Raw genomic sequence first — 21,100 nt, forward strand, 5'->3', positions numbered from 1 at the left:
TTCACACTCTCGGAGCTGTCAGAGATCTCTTTTACCGTGCAGGACGAACTCCATGGAGGGATAGCGCCGAGTAGCGTCCAACATCGGAACTGCCGACGGAAATCACCATGCCAAGGAACAGAAAGATTTTTGAGCTGTCATTGTGCTGCTTCTTCTTTTCTGGCTAGGTATCGACGCTTTAATGTAGGCTAGTCTACTTCATGGAGAAGGGGTGGGCAACTGGCGGCCCGGGGACCACATGCGGCCCCCATCAACCCTCAACGTGGCCCTCAGGTTAATTTTTTACACTTATTTGAAAACATGAAGAAAACATGACAAAATCTGCCATGAAATCATGAAAACCAGAAATATGTCCATAATAATATTTGATCACTGGTATATGTTGAGTTAAATCTGAGACATAATCGACTGTAATCGTTTTTTGTGTTCTAGAATTTGGCCCTCTGGCAGTGAGAATTAAATGAACGTGGCCCTTGCTGTGACCAAAGTTGCCCATCCCTGTCATGGAGGAAGATAAAGTGCGCACATGAAAGATTAAAGATTAAAGATAAAATCATTTGGTGATAGGGTGTCACAAAAAAAACAAAGTTAAATTACATATCACATCGCAAACAGTTAAAAGTTAAGATGAAAACAAAGACAGCGACCCACGGGGTTTCCTCTCAGGGGTCAGGAAATTACGACAACATTGAACAGCTTAATCTTTCTGGCATTAATCGTGCAACCTAGACATTGTAAAACAAGGGACTTAATCTGGAATTTACCTTAAAAGACCGATTAAAACTCTCTCAAAAGGATGAAAGGTAAAAATAGCCTACAAAAACAGCGGCTCAAATGGGATTTTCTGGCTAGTTGTAGAATAGATTTTAGTGTAGAAAAGGGACAGTAGCCTAAGTTAAATGATACAGCAAAATAATTGCTTTCTGATTTATACCTGGAAACACTATTTATTGGATTATTATTTACAGTCTATGGATTATTTCAACACAAAGTACCAGCAGTGAACAATCTTCAACTTCCTCAGATATTAACAGGAAGCGGATATGTTCCAGTAGTGCGGCTCCTCGACGGTCTTCCGGGGGAGAATCCAACCTGATATTTACACATCTTATCAATTAGCCTACATATTTCCCTACTTGGGGATTATGTCCGCGATACCAGACACTAATTGCCACTCTTTTGAGAATGTATGTGAGACATTTGTCATTTTGTATATTGTTGGATCTGTGCTATTTTATGTAGCCTATTATTCCTTTAATATTGCAATTAGGAAAGCGTGTCAGTGGTTCTCCGCAGTCAGTTAATGTTGGCTTAAAAAAGGACACTAAATACCTGTTGTTATTTCATCGTGTGTCACTTAAAGAATAATACAATGATCCTAAAGGTAGAATAAAGATAAAAAAGTCCAGCCTCACATCAAAAATATGTAGTGCTAATAGGCGTCCTTCTAAGAATTAGAGCATCCAGATTTGAATTGAACTATTAAACCAAGGCTTAATCAAGGCCCGGAGGGTCCAATGCTTTGGGACACTTTCTTGTCCCGAATGGTAATCCAGCCTTGACAGTGTCAATGAAGGTTATGTCTTTACAACCCATATCTCTTTGGTTTGCCTCACTGGTATTCTGAGAAACTGATTTGAAAGACAGGCAGGCAGGCAGGCTGGCTGGCTGGCTGGCTGGATGGATGAGCTATATGAAGATCTAAATATTGATCCTTTTTTTGCTTTTGCATCTTTTTTTACAATAAACAAAAATCCTAACCAATGTGTAAAGAACAAAAACTGTTTAAAACTCAACTTCAAGATTACCAGCCACCAAGGTATAAAAATGAAAGATACAAAAATATTTAAATCAAGATCCTAGAAACAAGGAAACACAATATTAAGCTTAATCATAACTTTAAGAATTTCTGTACAAAAAAAATAAAAGAAGAAAAGTAGGATCAAACCTCTCTACATAATTTTATTATTGTATGTACACAAGTCAAATAATAGGCTGTTCTATTCTTAACGATGTTCCCCGACAAAACATTGTCAATGGAGGTCTGCAGATTCTCAGAACAATATTTTGATAACATAAGTCTTTATAAGTTTTCTTACCACAAAAAGCCCAGATGGAATAATGTCTCTTTCATTGAATATTCCAACATATCAAATATCTGTACATGTAGCTACAAAGATTCACCAAAAGGTGGCAGCACAAGTTCAGATAGTGATGGCTATAGAGGCACTGGAAGGGATTGTCTTATTAGTGAAATGTCAAAATAGTACCTGGATAAGAAAGCAGTGCTTACTGTCCATCGAGACTGTTTCAGATGCATTATGGGTATCTTAGTTGCATCATAAGCATTGAAAATGAATGAATGTTATCCACTCAGTAGTACAAATCATTTGAATAGAATATTTAGTTGTGCCTTATACTCACATAAATATAATTTATAAGATAAAATAAATTAAATAATAATAATATAAAGACATCTTAAAAATAAACAATTTCGATTTTCAAAAGTCTTGATGTTATATTCCTAATGAGCACTAATGTGGGTTAATTCCTCTGATGGACACAATATCTCTCTAAAACAAAAACATGTTTGTACAGTTACCGCTCAGTCTGTCTTGGCTCACTTCCAAGTGACTTAAAACAATGTGAAGGATACTTCCTGTAAAAACCACCAAACCACTTACACTGTCTCAAATCTCCTGCGAAGCTTTCTGAACAAGGGGGGAAATGGTGAAAGTTTGCATTCGGATAAAAGAATAATCTTCAATTGTGAAATTAGCTAATAAAGTAGAGGAACATTTCTGAACAGAACTGGACTAACTGCGGGTTATTATGCCTTTCTGTCCGGAGTGTTTTTCTGTATTTACTTTACAAATCACACAGTCAGGCTTTTTCCAGCTCAGGCATTCAACTAAAGTTTCTTTGTCAGTGAACAGCATGTCATCTGAGTGTCACATCCAGTGTGTCTATCTGTGGGAAGTTGTGTTAATGACCCTTTTGTAAAGTAAGCCTGTCTATTTTGAAGCATTGTTGACACAATGGAAAAGTTCCTTTCCTCCCAAAAGACAGTCTGCAAACTGCAAGCTTGGACCACTCAGAACAGTCCTTTTTAAACTAACAGTTAGCACAGGTTAGGGGCAGGTTGTCTTATATCACAAAGGACTGTAAAAAATAATTCAATATGGGAATGTTTTGTACCATCTAACTTAATCACTTAATCAAGACTTATTCTGTGCTAAGAGAGAAAATGCGCTGCATGTCTGTTGTCTGTTGAGGTATAGTATTTAATAAAGCATGCATTAGTAAACTATCACATGAATATAGTTATATGAATGCAGAATGGTTCAATAATTAGGAAAAAAAATGCACAAGGCTCTTGAGGCAGACATTATTTAAACAAGTTTCAGATGTTGGTCTTTTTCTGTTGCACTGCTTGGTAACCGATATTCCTTTAAAGTAGTTTGGTTACTTACTGTAGCAAAATTACAGCAAGCTTTACCGTATCTGCAATGTGTTTTAGATCTGCTGTGTATGTCTTAAGCTCTCAGGGCCACTCTTTTATGGTGGTGGAGGTGCAAGAATGAAAAAAATGAAAAAAAACACATCATATGCTCCCTTAAGTGGGAAAAGCAGCCACATCCTTTAGGGAAGGAAGTATTGGGCTTAATAGGAAATTTGACATAACAACAATAACACCACCTATAAATAACTCTCCAGTGGGATTGGGTCACCTTGACAATAGTTTTGTTAATTTTGTGAGAATTGTAACGATTTACACCTTCTTTCTGACAACATGTTGTCATATGATCCATTGTTTAAGTGGCCATATTATGCAAATTTGTATATGTTCACTCTGCGAAACCTCTGTAGAAGATTTGCATGATTAACAATTTTAAAAATATCTTATTTATCTCACCATGGTGCCTGTAAAAATCCTCCGTTCAGCCTCTGTCTACGATTTCAGGTATTGTCTCTTTAAGGCCACCCACTCCAAGCCAACTTTCTTCTGATTGGTCTGCTTTCTTGAACCCTGGGAATGTGGGTTGTCCTTGTTCCACTTTGACCTGGGCACACACACATGTAAGAACTTCCTCGATTTTGTGAAGTCTCTAACATAGACTGTATAAAACATGGACTTATTCTCACACATTGTTTTCAGAAGCGTACTTTTGAACATCGAAGGCTGTAGCCAAAGTGCTAAAGTCAGTCTCAAACTAACTTAACAGGCAAAGAGCTGGAGCTGAGGCGGGACTTAAGCCTACTGACAAACAGCTACAACCTACACGCTAGTGAGTCAGATCAGCCACCGCCTTTATTATGAATTGCTGTTCACAAAATCGGGTGAGTTCTGAAAAAAAATCGATCTTTGTACAGTGTGTGCCGAAAAAGACACGAGGTATTCAAACTAATTCGTTTTTTGAACCAGGCACTTAAAACTTTATTTCTGCTGTAAAAATATGCATTTTAGAATGGCTTTATATGGGACTTCCAGGTCTTCTGCATCCAGCCTCAAGTGGACACTCCAAGAACTGCAATTTTTTCTGCACTTTTTCAACTCTGAAGGTTGCAACTGGTCCAGTTTGGGTACAAAGTTTGGGTACAAAGTCCACACAAAACCCTACGTTTAAACTTGTTAGTTTTTTTTATTAAATTGTCTCATTGTTTGGGTGCACCATGGGCATGTAAGGTTTATCTTAACTAGTAGAGCATAACACCCAAACTAACCTCAAGTTTTCCATAGATATGACTTAAAACTTACTGCTATATAACTTAATTTGACCAATCAGTAAAAACAGACCACTCTGTTGGCTGCACCAAACAGCAGTGAAAATGTATGTAAAATATGACAAAGCATTATGATTAAGTGATAACTAAAACAGAGACAGGAAGTGGTAAAATCTTTGGTAATTTAATTTGACTATAATCTGCCAGTTGGACCATAATAGGTGTTGAAATTTTTTTAGTGCTCTGCTTTATGTTGAGTCCTGGAAAGACCTGGGATTTTTGGCAGAGCCTCAGAAGCCTAAGAACAGGATAAAGATTATGCCGTCTTTTGTTAAACAGCATGACATACTGACATTTAGCAAGATGTTCTTTTAAATTAACCTTTCATGAGACTTGCCTGTGTCTTGTGAGAATGTGTGCATGGATTTATAACAATGTGAAGACCAGAGTCTATAAATACATTCACAATGGTGTAAGTGTATTTTATCACTGAAGTACCCTCTGAAGTTTAAAGGGTCATACATTGGATGTTTGGGTCCTGGTCTTTAAGGTGAAATTCATTGTTAATGAATCCAAACATATGTCACAGGTCACTTTGCACACCTAAAACCTTTAGATTAATATTACTAGAATAATGAGATACAGCTAATATATCAAATATGATTATGTCTTTTCTTAAAATAAAAGACGAACCACACCTTGTGTCAACAGATCATCAGATAGCATACTTACAACACAGTTCATGTCCAACTTTGACCTAAGCTAAATCAAGTGAGAAGATGTTCCTGCAGACATGTTTTTAGTTTTGTCTGTCCCATGTAACGTCATGGTAAATTCACCTCCCCTTTCTCTTAGTGTGTATTTTTCATCATATCAGATGGTGGTAATCAGAACCATTGTTGTTGTAGTGCATTATTCCACTGTACCCACGGTGTCATCTTTCCCATAGAAAACAAAATAAACCTCACTCAGCTTAATTTGACTGTAAAAGTCAGGGAGAAGATGAATAACTGACTCGTCTCTTACAACTCAAAACACCATGTCAGAACAGATCATAGCTGTTGTAGATTAGACTGGTATGTCTGTTAAGCTTTGGCTGCTGCTTCACTCTTTCTCACCTCCTTCAAATCTGCATGATTTGGAGCCAGCTATTTCACCGCTTTGGTTCTAATCCAAGGTGGACCAGGCAGCTGTGTTTGGATTTACATGAATCCTTCAGGGTCTGATAAAAAGCAGGACAGTGTTGTAAATGACGTCTCTCTGACTGTTTTCCATCACGAGGTGACCTCAGTTTGGTTCTTAAAAATGTGTTTTATCTAGATTGTTATAAAGTAAATTCTGAAGATTCAGTTGCATGAATTTGGAATTTTTTCAGCTGCAAAATGAGAACAAAAAGAAAATATAAAAATGAATCTCAATGTGAATACCATTTAGGTCACAATGCAATTTAATAAAATAACTACCATACATTTGTAATGGACTGTATGTCAGTTTTGAGCTGAAAGAAGAGGTACCAAATTGTTGAATTATCTGAAAAATTAATTGTTTAAGTAATATAAAAACAAAAACACCACCAACATTTGCATGACACCCCTGATCACCCCTCCAGACATGCACCTTGAGTCTTTTGGAGTGACGATAAGATTGTAAAGTGGTATTTAGAATGCTACAAGGGGGCCAGCTCGTCTGTCACACCAGCACTGCCCATCTTCCACCACCCTGATGCCATTGTTAGTTAGTACTGGTGGTCTTGCCTTTCAACATATACATTGTACTGCTGCAAATGTGTACATGGATCTATAACAAACATCACTTGGATGTCACTGCTAAAAAAGTCTAATTGTTTTTTTGATACCATTGGCTACTGTGTACTTGAAACTATGATGAGTGAGGAGAGAGAGTTTATGAATTAAATTGCAGGTTATGATGCATCTGCTGCTACTAAGATGTAAAAATGTGCTGAGGATTGTTCGAAAATTGAATATCAACTGGATGACAAATTACACAAGTGGGGAAAAGAGGCACCAGGAAAAGCCCAGGGGGAGGAAGAAAAATAAGAATAGATGAAAGATGAGCGGCAGAGTTTAATTACACAAGAGGGGAGATAATGGAGGAAAACAAACGGAGAGAGTGATGAGAAGAGAGCAGAGGAGGAGTTATGAAGGAAGGGAGAGGAAATAAAAACAGGAGGGAGTGATGAGGGAGAGTAGAGGGAGTGACAGAAAGGAGAGGTAGTGAGGGGGCTGAAAGATGTTCAGAACAAGGAAGAGGGAGAAGGAAGATGATTGGAGAATAAAGGAGGAGGAAGAGAGGAAAGGAAAGGTGCTGATGGGCAGAAAGTGTTTATCTTTGAGCTTGCCTCAGTCCTGAATTGTAAAAAGTAGACCTAACATTTATCCTTCAACACACTTGCAAACATACAGATAGAGATAGTAACAGTGATACAATAAGGATCACAGCTTTAACTTTTGTATCAAGTTACAAAAAAAAATAATTACTGTAAACTTACTTCATCGTAAAACATCCCAATGCTTGAAATGTTATATATTATATATATTATATCATCTTCCTTTTTTTACCATGATCCAGCATGTCCCAATCCTATAGTTTGTTGATCCTTTACACCCAAAACGAGACATAGGAGAATATGTTGCTTTGTGTAAAAACACTTGATTCAGTAATAAGCTGCCTCAATTACTCAAGTTGTCATATGAACAGAATCACAGAACAGAAAAGTCAAATCAGTACACTTCAAAGCACTGTAGAGCCCAAATAAGTGCCGATGTCTCCTTCTCCACGACTGAATCATTGAGCTGATGACGCTTGAACTTTCGGAAAAGAAGCAGACTGGATGATCAATGGCCCCCTTCCTTTCAGCTCTTGCGTCAACTCTACTTGGATCCACCTGAATTTTTAAAGAGTTTTTCAAAGTTTAGATCTGTGAGCACAGTACAACAACAGAGCAGGGTATTTACAGTAACAAAAACATCCTGACATTTGGGGAGACCACAAATACAGACCTTTCACTCAAAAGGTGTGTCAGTGGAGCCACTACAGTGGAAAAATGCATTCATTTTGGAACTTGTATTACTTTTTTAATCTGCTGTAGACACTGGTGAGACAACTCCAGTTCTTGCAATTAGTTTGGTTCCATTGTTTGTGCCATTGCATCATCTAAACCTGTCTTCCGACCTGGTAGAGGGTGAAGTGGGGGTGCATACAGCATATAGAGCCTATAGAGGGTGTGAGTGTTATCTTGTGGCAAGAATGTGTAGATGATTCCACTTCTCTTGTATGTATGGTACTTATCAAGCATTGATGTTGTTGCCTATCGTGGGTTCAGGTTTCCAGGCTAAAATTAATGGGCCATACAGTTAAGAGTTGCATGTTTGAGGTTGACTATATTATCCATACACCAGCGGGGCAGAGAAGAGGGGGCAATTATTGATCTGTGCCTGGTACGGTTCAAAAGACAGCTTCTCAATACCTCCTGGAAACTTTACCTCACAACCCTTACCCCCCTAGGGTTCCAAAGTATCTAAGGAATCTGCCAACCCCTCAACAAAGACCCTCAATTCATCCTTTGTTTTCTTAAATGCACACCTAAATTAACCAAATCAGCCTTTGCAAATTGTAATGTTCCATGACAAGCCTGTTGCACAAATGATTTCTGTGTTAAGTTAAAATACTGTACACAGAAATAGACACTTTACTGTTACTGCCAACAACATTACCTGAACAACCGCCATCGATGGGACTCCATATTCCCCTGCAGTAACAGATATAACCAGGGCCGTCACACTACCTTGTTTGGCCCTTTCAGTCATAATGTCTATCATCACATCTGTCTTCATATCTGTCTCGGCTGAGCAGATGTTGGGCCGGGGCTGTGTGAGTACATAAATATGGTGTAGGAGGAGAGAGGGAGAGCTAAAAAGAGAGAGGGCCTATGTGACATGTAGGAGGTTGTAGCAAAAGGACGAGGGTTAAGACAATATGTGGATGGATTAGTTTTAAGGCCATGGCACTAACAGTGCACTTATTCCCCTCAACACAACACAACATTTTCTTTCAGCAACTTTTTTGGCTCTGTTTAACAAATTAAAAGTTTAAAATTTAAAATTTTAACAGCTAATGTAGTTTGGAAGAAAAATATTCAAAGAAATACAACATTTCAAAATTAAAATTTAATTGGAGCTTATTGAGTCATTGTAGTTACAAAATGCTCTTCTGCAGCAATTCTTCTGAAGATTATTTTTCCTTACCCTGCTCATACCAGAACCCTGCAGTCAATGAAGCCATTGGCTGATCCTAAATCAGGAAAAGCTCAAAATCCAGACTAGTTAGAATAGCAGCAGGAAACTGTACAGTACGGTCTTATTGGTCCAGGTGTACATTAGGCACAGGATATACTGTACAGAATGGGCCTCTCTTATGATAGCAAAAAAACTGCACACAAAAAACAAATGAAGCTGGGTTTTATTGTATGTATAAGGAGGCCTGCTAACTGCACATAAGAAAATTGATAACTGTTGTGTTCTGCAGCTAAAGACCTTTGTACAGTACGATGAAATTTGTTGGTACAAATATAATGACAACTATTTAAGATAACTCAAATGTAGCTTTCCAGATAATTTGTTCAGTTTTGTAAAAGAATGACAACATCTTGTCTGAATCGTAGTTGTATTACGTCTCAACACAGTCTGCAAAAACATAGCTGTGTTTTAGATTGATCCAGTGACTTAAGAAACTACCCTATACAGAGTGAGGAAACCAGTTATTTCTGAAGCATTTAAAGCTTTTCAGCTTAGGTGGAAATTGGATTCAGTTGACAGTTACAGAGAAGATTAGGGAGGAAAAAAAGAACATGAGACAGATTCAAACCAGCGAGCTTGGTGTATGTGTCATTCTTTTTCTTCTACCTAAACACATTAACATCTTCTCCAACAGTAACTTTCTTTGACTGATGATCAAACACTTCACTGTGAAACATTCTGTAGTTTGGCTTGGTTTTATATGATGCCTTCAAGATGAAATAATGAGGTTATATTTTAAGTGGTTTAAGTCATGTTAAAGTAGAAACCCTGTTGCCAGGTGACCAACAATATAGTCATTCCCAAAAGGGGGAAATTATGTGTTTTTTTTATTTCATAGTCATTTTTAGTAACATGACAGGTACCTCAAGTACTTATTTATATTCTGATTATGTGTTATAGAAGAATTGTTGGAAAGAAAAATAAGAAGTGCCAGGCAGCGTAATATTTAGCTGTATTTTACTCTAACATTCAAACACATCATAATACCTTAGATTGAATAGGTTGATTGTAAATGACTATCAAGCCACATATAGAATGACATTCACAGGTCTACCAGATACACCTGATATTAGGACTATTTTGTGAAATTGTTGGTAAGATTAGAATGTTTCAGTAAGATGAGGCAAAAAGGTCAGGGTTTGGCTTCATTTAATTGAGGTCAATTAAAAGGCAATTTAAGCTATGAATGAAATTAAATGTCCTATACTTGATAACATCCTCTCCAAGCAGACACTTTCCCTCTTTACTGGCTTGTCCACACTGCAGGTCTGACTGTACTATCAGTAAAACATGTCTTCAAAATGTTGCAGAATTATACTTTTCACCGAATGTACGTTGTATTGCAAATTTATTGAATTTATCATAAAAATTTCAAAATTATTCAGGTATCAAAGCTGTGTGCAGACCGAGTCTGTAACAAGACCACAGGTAACTGAACTCAAAAGCACGACTCACAAAAAACAGTCTTTGGTTGGGGGAAAAAAACAGTCTTTACTTCTTACAAGCAGACAGAATCCAAAAAAGTGATCGAAGAGGAAACAAAGGGCTTGTACGCTTCTCACAGGGGACAAAGACAAACTGGCACAGGAGGAAGGGAAGCCACAGGTGAGGGGGAAGACAACGAGATGCAGCTGGGAACAATCAGGGCGGGGCAGACAATCACACAGGTGGGAAACACATGAGGGCAGGAAGTGAAGGATCTGAAATGAGAGGAGAGGTTAGTGACCAAAACAGAAAATAATACAAGCGGAAATTAAAACATAACCTAAGACACAGAGCTGGACATGACAGAGTCATGAAAACACCAGTTGTGGATAGATGATGTTGCAGTGTTAAAAAAAACAGAAAAAAAGACACAATAAATGAAAAGCTTAAGAATATAGCTAACAATGACATAATGTTAGTTAATGTATGTTTAAGAAGGTGTGGCAGGGAGAAGAGGATGTGGAGAGAGGGAGGAAGGGATAGGACAAGGACAGGAAAAGGTGTGGAGAGGAATGTATAAGGCTGAGACAGACATGAGGATATTGCCATACCAACAGCACTCTTTTTCCTTCCCCATAGATAGTCACAAACCATGCAGTATCTCACTATGGCACCTCTTTGGTTGTTGCACGCCTTTGTAACAGAAATCTGCAAGCCTGAAACCCTGAGTATGACCTGTGTCAGCAGTTTGCTCGTGCACAAGCAGAGTGACTGTTCCCACCAGAATAATGACTGCAGATCCGCTGAGTGCTGAAAACATAATTGATTTTGGTAGTGAAGACGAAACATTGTGTTCAAATGGTTCCTCCGGGCTTTATCTCTAATCAGAATCTTTGACCTCATTGATCTTGCTCTGAACCTCTTGACCTATTACCCCAAAAGATGTCATGAAATAAGAAAGATGATCACAGGAGGAGAGATAAGACCAGAGACACATTGCAAAGCCATCAATGTGGTTTCAGAGTTTCCTGTGTTATTGGTGAAAGAAAAGACAGAGTGTGACTGGGCTAACAACAAACAAAACCTCAACCTACTGCCTTAGCAAAGCTCATTATTTCAATTCAGTTTTAATATATGGCCAAACTAATTTTGTTGATTCATAATAATGCATGAATAAAAGCTTTGTTAATAGATGTTTAGATGCTGCTAATGTAAACTTTTGGCATGCTGCTCACCTCTGCGTGTTTAACCACATGTTGTGCATGTCCTGTTTACGTGGTAAGGTTGTGTTGAGAGCAAGCATCATCAGTGTAAAAAGGAACAGAACACTGTTCAGGGACATTTGGCTGGTTGTGTTTGTATTTTTATGTGATAATACTGTATTCTAAATTAGATTAATTCATCAGGGTGAGATGGAAGTGAATGGTCCACAAGCAGACGCATGGTGGATAGACCCGAGTGGAGGGTCAGATGTGACTTGGAGAAGAACTAGTTCCTCACTGCCCTGTCTGAAAGCTGCAAGGACTAGAAGAGGTGGGTTTCAGTAGGGGGCTCAGAGCTGATCCTTGTGGAACACCTACTTGAGAGTGAGTTAATTGCTTTGATCATCATTGATGGTTCACCAACTCAACTGGTTGTGTCAGCACAATGAGACTGAAGAGAGTGACTTTATTCAAGGTCAGTGATTTTTTTCAAGGACAGAGTTGACCCAGACTTTGAGCAGACTCAGATGGAGGTCTAGGACGTAGTTCTATATATCATATAAAGCAAGAGACTGAACACAAATTACTTTATCTTACAGTCTGAACATTGGCTCTCTGACCTTGATTCAACCTGCAGCATTGTTTCCTGTTGCAAGAGTTCACCTTCAGGTTCAGGTTTCTATATCCTCACATTTTGATTCTATTATTATTAAACTTGGGAGCAACCATTTTTACCGCCGTTTCTCAGTAAGATGTGGTTCAGCATACTGTTCTGTAGGTCTTATTAGGGGAACATAGCTCATTAGGGTTTAAACTGCTCAATGCAGCAATTTAACAGCCAAAATCAAAAGACAGTGTTTCTATACAGCAACTACCACAGAGTGGTACGGAAAAAGAGCTGAGAATACCCACCCTGAATAAATTAAAGGTTAAGAAACTAATGTTTCCCTGAAGGCACAGGGTGCAGCCTAGCTGTCAGAACACTGCAGACATGCAATATACCCAGAAAACCATTCCTTGCCTTCTGATTGGCTACTGTCCTGCTGTGATGTCATGAGGGCTTGTGTATAAAAAGGACAGGCTCAGCTGCTCCAAAAGGGCAAGTGAGGTTGAGGGCTGACTGAGAGTGTCAATTCATGAGCGTGTGCTGGAAAGAGAGAGCAACACGGAGAGTGTGTGTGTGCTTGCATGTGACACAAAACCTAACGTTCATAACTCAGAAGAAGAGGAAGAGAAACTAAAAAAGCCGCTGACAAACACATTATAATGGTCTTTTGGGCTGTGGATTTTAAAGTGTCGGGATTATTTAATCACTGGATTATACAGCAGAAGTCAGTGCCAGGAGGTAGGAAATTTAACTGCAATTTTAAATGCACATATGTTTCATGAACACAAATCTTTACAAAAATGCACTTTCAAACATCTAAATGTGAAGACACAAGGAATTTTTGAAGGGACAGTTTTACAGAAGTGTCTATACTGCTTCACACATTTTATAATTATTAAAGGCTTGAAGTTAATCGATTGTAGATTGATGGTATGTGATAAACTTGAAACAAGGCAATTTCATACTCTCAGATTTTCACTAACTTTGACCATGTAAAAAGAAAAAAACAAAAAACATTTCATTAAAAGCTCTGTATAATAGGATAAGAGTGGATATCGCAAATTCTTCTGCTGCATGTGGGATGAAATTCTTAAATCTTAAAATATTTGAAAAGCACAACTCCCAGCTGATCCTATTTTCTATAATCTCAATGCTCACCCCTCTGGCCACACCTTGTCATTAGAAATAAGCAAGATATTTAAAAAGTGTTACAGTTTTTCATATTTACATTTATGTTATTTTATCAGGACAGCAACATATTTAATGACTCAGTTGTCATGTGTGCTTTTGTGTTTTCATAAAGAGTAAGACATTTGTCTTACCTCACTGTTTGGTCCACTATAATCTGTTTATTCCACAAAGCACTACAGAAACATGGGTGGTCTGTGAGTGTCGTTTTTGTATTTGTGTTTTTCACGTTACTGTGTGCATTGGAGTGTGTTTAAGTGTAATCACCGCTAAGCTATCTCAGCCTTAATATTGTGTTTGATTGTTGGCCTCAGAGAGCTGGTCAGGTTTCTTTGTATTCCCTGTGTAACTGTTTAAACAGAGCGAGCAGAGCCTCTTTCACAGGCTTGACTACAACTTAGATTATTGATCTGATCAATGGGGGCAGTGAACAGGCACAAGGTACCATTTAAGGGTTATCACAGTGAAATTTTGCAGTGTTATCTTTGAGCTGCATAAAAAAAGCACAAAGCACAAAGAGCATCTAATAAACATAAATAAAATATGAAAAGATGTCTGTGGTTAAAGCCTTGCATTGATGTATTATGACCTGTCAAGAGCAGAATGGACTTTTCTTAAGGTATTCATTAATTAAACACCTGTCCAAGCATCAGTAATAAAATATTGATTTTTGTAATGACTTTGAGGTTAGATTAACAGCAGATCCATCATTCAACCAACCCTTTGGCACTTCTACGTCTTCTATGTTATAATGGTAATGCGTTGAACTGGGTTTCTACATTTTCACACAGACTACAAATAGGACTGACAGCATACTAACACTGACCATTTATTTTCACTGTTCTGTAATGTAATGACAGTGTGGCATAACTTGATTCCACTAATCGTAAAAGAAAAATTTAAACTCATCCAGATATCTGTAACTCTTTACTCATTGACCAGGGTTAAACTGGGTAAACACATGTGAATCAATGCCTCCTTTTTCAGCTGGCATTTAAGTGTGTTGTTTTAAGATTGTGTTGGAATAAAGCCAACATACATATCAATTTAAGTGTGTGTGAACACAGAAGATCCAGTTAACCAAACAGCCACACGTAGTCTAAAGTGCATTTACAAATTGAGCTGTACAAGCTGTTCTCTTTGAACTAACCAAACAAACCAAAATAAATTCACTTCGACCTTTGGGAAACAGGTATAACATGGCTCAGACAACAAGAAGCTACTGCAGGATTACTTATCATCCTAAACCTCTGAGGACGAAGTTTGCTCTGCTCTGAAAGAGCCTCCTGCTTTGCCAGCCTCTAGAAATGAAAGCTGAATCATTCGGCCTGGTGTCTTATGCTGCATAGATATTCACAATAATTGTGAAATTGAGAAGCTGCACAAAATCAAAAAGTTCATATTGTGAAGTGAATCCATTCATGTTACTGTTATGTCCAACTTATCCAACAAGGTGCAAGAACTTTAGGCTACTGTTTCTGCTAGTGCTCTTCTGCCAACACCTTACCACATTTTCTGGTGTAGCTCAAACAACCTTTCAAATCTTCAAACACTTTCCAACCATTCATCTCTCCCAGCTTTGGCACAAGCTTGCACTGAGTGATTAGATAAGAGCCAAGAAGCCAAATGTAAACTCGGTACCAACTGCATATGAACATAACAACCATTATTAAGTCTAGACACGGACATATTGGCACGTTATTCCTTCTCTCACTCCCTTCATTTCTGTGCATTCTGCAATCAATTATCACAAATAATGCAGACATTACTCCCCTTAACTATAAAATCCCAGCAGTAATCAAAGCTAATATTACATATAAGTTAACAAAGTGGGTTAAAAACAACGACATACAGAAAGCTGGACCTGATGGATTCCTGATTACACAAACAGATAACTTCTTCTGTGTAGGACCACACATGAGCATCACGCTCTAGGCTGATATTCCCAAGATCTAGCCTTTTGGAGCGTCAGCCTATTTTTGTGGCTTCCAGTGTAGGCAGCAGTTGTTACGCTAAACGTTAAAGAATTTCCCTTTCCATGCAGCTGTCATTTTTTACAGTCCGACTTTGAGGGACAACAGTGGAGTTGAAGTGTAGAGTTGACGTCAACAACCAGCCTGTTATCGTCCCATGTACGCAGACGTCTGTTTTATAGAGACTAATGTAGACTAGTAAAAGCTAAATCGTCATCGGATTACAGCTGAACGGTTTCAGGAACAGCTGATGCATTCCGCCTGTTTTACTCTCCACATGAAGGTTTCCCCCTGAAACCAATCGGATGACACTACTCTGAATTTAAATGAAAACAAAAATGCTTCTGACATCAAAAGTCTCAGTTCATTCTCGAGGTGTATTTACATGATATTTAACACATTAAGCATCTTTAATAGAATAATATGACTTGTTTGATTACTTCTTAAAGCTGTCCTGGAACACAGTCGGACTTTAAGTCTGAACTGGCCATACAGTTCTGTGCTGTGCTAATTCATTAAAAAGGGTTTATTGTCCTTTGATTTCTGACTGTAGATCATGGACCGGAACCAATCACAGCAAAACAACTCCTCCCTGCTCTCTGATTGGCCAGACAGATCGTTGGAGTACAGCGATGCAGAGCTGGTGCTACTGGGTGTTGCGATGTCTATACTGGTTCTAGCCATAGTTTTTGGTAAGTTGTTATCATTTCTATTAGATAATCATTTATATATTATTCAATTCATGAAATTAAAAATAATGAAGACAGCATTTTCATGTCTCCTAAAGAATCCTCTATTAAAGAATATTTTCTCCTGACCAGGTAATGTTCTGGTGATCACAGCCCTCATACGGTTTCAGCGGCTCCAGACAGTCACCAACCTCTTCATCGCCTCACTGGCTCTTGCTGACCTCATCATGGGTTTGGTTGTGGTCCCTTTTGGCTCCAGCTACATCCTGCTGGGAGCCTGGCAGTTTGGAAACTTCATGTGTGAGTTCTGGACAGCTACTGACGTTCTGTGTGTGACGGCCAGCATTGAAACCCTGTGTGTGATCGCTCTGGACCGCTACCTCGCCATCACCTCGCCACTACGTTACCCAACCATGCTCACCAGGTATGACCAAGACATTCTGGTCCAGCTATGAGGGCATACTGCTCCCACACCAGATACTCTCAAACTTTCCAGCATGTTCTACATCAAGACCCTCTGCCAACCTAATGAAGCAGAAGTTTTCAGTCCATGAAGTGCAAAACTTGTTGAATTATCACATTTTTAGGCCAGAGGTACAACATTTTCAGAAAATTTTAACCAATAATGGTCAAAGAGTAGTATAATAGTAATAGTTCTATCAATTGGTTTTGTAGCAATTTGTTAATGACTGGTTTGGGAAGAAGCCTTTCTTTATTAAACATACAACTTATAATGAAACTTGTTGGAGAAGTCTGTTTCAAATCTTCGGGAGCACTGCTGTTTAGTGTAAAAAGACTTTTTGGCTCTAGAGGTAACCTACTAAAATGACTCAATTGATGTCAAACAAAGAGAAGTTTCGACTGTGTCCCTTTTGATACAGGCCAACACATGGTCAGTGTATTATTTAGGACTGTAAACGGACAGTTTCACCAGAACTACTTCAAAGGTCCAATTATTAGAAATGAATTGACACCCTGCAGCCAATCAGAATTAATCATCTAACCAGACCACTGTATAACAGGAGGTAAAAGATGCAACAAGTTATTGTTTTCATGTAGCTTTAAGAACACTTTTGTAACACTTAATGGCAGCCTTGTACAGTATTTCTCAGTTATCTGTGCTTTCGCTCATCTGCTTCCCATCTTCTGTTGTTTAAGGGGTCGGGCCTTTGCGGTGGTCCTCGGGGTTTGGGTCGTGGCCTCCCTCATCTCCTTCCTGCCCATCCATCTGAAGCTGTGGGTGTCAGATGATGAGAAAGCTCGAGTGTGTTTGGATAACGAGTACTGCTGTGATTTCAACACAAATGTAGCGTATGCAGTGTCTTCCTCCATCGTGTCGTTTTACCTGCCACTGGTGGTGATGATCTTTCTGTACAGCCGGGTCTTCCAGGAGGCTCAGAAACAGCTGGAGAAGATCAGAGGGAGGGAGAGGCACTTCAATAACTTGCATTACACTGCACAGCGGAAATATCTTGACGATAAGGCTGCAGTGTGTAAACTCAGGGCAGGAGCTGAGGAGGGAGATGATGCGGGGGAGGACAGTCTTATCATGGAGAAAACAGGCGGTACAGACACTGGTAAAGGAAGGGTGGAAGGAAAACACTCTGCCACAAAGCGACTTAAGTTCTGTCTTAAGGAGCACAAGGCTGTAAAAACTCTGGGGATCATTATGGGAACCTTTACATTGTGTTGGCTACCCTTCTTCATCCTCAACATCCTCATGACCTTCCTCAAACTGGGTGACGTGAGGCTGCTCTTTAGACTCCTCAACTGGCTGGGATACTCCAACTCAGCCTTCAACCCACTCATCTACTGCCGCAGCCCGGACTTCAGGCACGCTTTTCAGGAGATACTCTGTCTGAGGGGGAAAAGGGGTAGAGCATGGAGGTGGTGCAGGGAGAGAGACTATAACTCCAAGCCCCCCGGTAGAACGAACATGAAGGCAGCGCTGAATGGTCATGGAGGGGAGGATGTTCAGCAGAGACCAGTCTGGAAAGGGTGTTTAGAGAACTCTAATCCAGACAGCAAGAAGCTAACTGTGACTCCTCTGTCTTCAAGCTGTGAGCAGGTTTTGGATGTAGCTCCTGGTTCCCTGACAAACTGGCAGGCAAACAGTTCTGCAAATGAGGGCTGTCAGGAAAACCTGGCTTCTAATGTTTGACCAGTGTTAGACTTAAGATCGTGTGTGTAATGCCAAGAAGTAAACAGAAGATTGATGATGGTCCAGATGTCTGCTTTTGGTCACAAATGATCCAACTTTCAGGTTGTTTTAGAGGCTGTAACATTTCAGTTAATACTCTATTTATTTTTTTTTATTTTTTTTTCAGTCAATGTTAACTGGTCTTGGTCCTGATCCTTTTCCAATTACAGTGTAAATCACAAATGCAGCAACACAAATAAGTTGTTGTTTTTAAATAAGGTCTTACTGGAACATTTAACTGCAGATTGCATTCAATATCATTTACCAGCGCAATATAAACGTTTTTTAAAAGACAGCCTGAAAATTAATTATAATCAGACAAGATAAAAACAAGCATTTCCAAAGAGAAATAAAAAACCTCCTCTCAGTATATATACTGAGAGGAGGTTTTTTATATGTATTGTTAGTCCGACTAAAAATTGACTTTTAAATGACATTTAAACATTTTAGTCCAACTGAAATCATTCTAAGTCAGATTTCTTGAGATCAGACAACCAGATCAGATAATAAGATAAGATAATGGCCTATATACTTAATTGTAAAATACATGCATACATACATAAACGTAAAACACCTTCCTACAGTAGTGACATATTGCACGGCCCCTGGGCACATTCTACATTACCTGTTATTCAGAAAATAATGGACATTGGTGCAAATGAATGTTTATTCAGCCTGGTGTGAGTGACCCTGAATCTTCTCCCAGAGGGTAAAAGCTGAAACTCAGCGTGAAGAATGTGGGTAGGGTCAGACATTACTTTCTGTGCCTGTCAAACAACAGACTGCTCACAGAGTGTTTGGTGAGATGGATGATTTTCATAGCAGTCTGCACAAGACAAGTTGTCTGTGATTTCAGCTGAACAGACAAGTGACCATACCAGGCTGTTATCCTGTATCTGATAATGCTTTCAGAGACAGCAGTGTACAGTAACATACATTTCTCCACAGACTCTCAGTCTGCGTAATTCTGTTGGTAATAGATTTTCTCTTGCAGGTACTCACCTCTATCAGACCCAAACAAGCCTAGGCGTTCTGCACATGCTCCTCAGTTCCCATACCATGCTTTGAGGGGAGATAAATCTTTTATGTGACAATGACATACTGTTCTTGTTTTAACTGACAATGGTTTGTTGTTAAAGGGACCACTCACACATAGCAAGCTGCTGATGGAGGAAAAGTCGTTTAAGGTGAGGTTTAATGAACATGCAGGAAAATGACTGAAGCCTCTGATGTCCAAAACACACTGTGCCATATGAAATTCATCAGACCAAGCTGTGTTATTATTTTCTATATAAACCATCAGAACAGACTGAACTAGCAGGGACATAGCACCACGTTTGCAGTGTTATTAATAAACTTGTCTGCCAGCAACAAACGTGTACGCCAGAACACACAGCCATGAATGAAAGGGACTGATCATTTTGTTTTCCTGTTACTGAAAGTCTTACTTGGAACAAAAGGTCTCATTTCAGGCTCTTTTGTAATAACCTAGCTATAAAAACAGAAAGCCTGTTTTGAATTCCTCTCTGATAAACCTCTTCGCTTGTCCAGAATCATTTACTGCTGTATAAAAACTCACATATCACAAAACTTGTGACTACTTTTTCCTCCCTCTCTCTCTCTGTCTTCACTTTACTTTTTACCCTCAAACTATGTTCATTCTTTTTTTAAGAAATCCACTGTTTTTCTTTATTCTGTCGGCTTTACCTTCGAAACAAGAGAGGCATAACCTCTCAGGCAGAGCTGTGGAGATTACTTTCCTGGAGAGGGATATGTTTCAATAACCCTGCCTGTCACACACCCTGAGATAAAGCAGACATATTACTGTAGTTAAGGGTAATTATTCATTCACATATAGTTTAAAAAAAACCTTATGTGATAAATTAGCCCGATTACAGTAATCTTAAATACAATTAAATCCAACTGCTCCGTGTGAATCTGATTGTATGCTGTGTTTATTTGCTTTGTGTGCATTGTATAGCTTGTAAAGTGCCATGTCACATTCATAACTTATTTAAATGTAAGTATTGGGGTGGGGATAGTGCAGTGTACTTTTATTTAGAATTTTAAAGTCAACAATTTGTTCTGATTCACAAAAGAGAACAAATGCTCCAGGCTGTTTTATTGTGCATTTTGTGTCATGTTATTATTTTTGGAACTTGAAAGAAAGAGTGAATGCAGCTTTGAAAAGTCATCTAATATCTTGATCTGAAATTTGCTTCAAAGCTTCGTAGCAGATTAATTATTTCTACTTTCTACCTCCGTCAGTCACATGCATGTCATCTCAGCTGTGCAAATATTTATTATCAAGATGGTATGACATTTTTGAGTAAAACGACAATGTGTGAAGTTTAATTGTCTTCTGAACTCTGTTTGTTTGCATGGTTGTTGGTGTGTGTATGTGTGTGTGTGTGTGGGCGGGGGGGGAGTTGTGTTTGTGTTAGATAGACAAAAGTATGCTTTTCTGAGGTTAAAATCAGCTTAAATCGTGTGACGTTGTACTAAATGGAAATCTTGTCCTTCACAGTGAAAAATCCAGTGCCAAATGTTCTGCTGCAATTCATTTTAGAACCAGTGATTTGTCAAGGAGACAGAACTTTGTGCTGTTGACCAAAAGGAGCAATTATGACAAAAAAAAAGAAAGAAAAGAAAGAAAGTCGATACGTTTTAATTAAAAAACATTTTAAAAGACCGTAATTACATGGAAATTTTGGAGGGGCTTTGCATCAAAAGGCTCTTTGTAAAAAAAAAAAACGAGAACAGGATATCTGACTC

The 21,100-nt window shown here is 38.7% G+C and overlaps 1 protein-coding gene across 1 annotated transcript; it reads left to right on the forward strand.

Moving 5' to 3' along the window:
• The first annotated feature begins 12,779 nt into the window (after nucleotides 1-12,779).
• LOC132988101 (beta-2 adrenergic receptor-like) lies at nucleotides 12,780-18,347 on the forward strand. Its single transcript, XM_061055252.1, has 4 exons — nucleotides 12,780-13,013; nucleotides 15,990-16,128; nucleotides 16,258-16,549; nucleotides 17,284-18,347. Exons 2-4 carry the CDS (start codon nucleotides 15,993-15,995, stop codon nucleotides 18,284-18,286), a joined length of 1,431 nt encoding a protein of 476 aa, XP_060911235.1. The 5' UTR covers nucleotides 12,780-13,013; nucleotides 15,990-15,992; the 3' UTR covers nucleotides 18,287-18,347.
• Nucleotides 18,348-21,100: the final 2,753 nt, after the last annotated feature.

Source organism: Labrus mixtus, chromosome 14 (assembly GCF_963584025.1).
Source record: "Labrus mixtus chromosome 14, fLabMix1.1, whole genome shotgun sequence".
Classification (NCBI taxonomy): Eukaryota; Metazoa; Chordata; class Actinopteri; order Labriformes; family Labridae; genus Labrus; species Labrus mixtus.

Coding starts and splice junctions, on each gene's coding strand:
- LOC132988101 (XM_061055252.1), top strand. CDS start 15,993: ATGGACCGGAACCAATCACAGCAAAACAACTCCTCCCTGCTCTCTGAT. Junction 16,129..16,257: donor GGTTCTAGCCATAGTTTTTG/GTAAGTTGTTAT, acceptor TCTCCTGACCAG/GTAATGTTCTGGTGATCACA. Junction 16,550..17,283: donor TACCCAACCATGCTCACCAG/GTATGACCAAGA, acceptor CTGTTGTTTAAG/GGGTCGGGCCTTTGCGGTGG.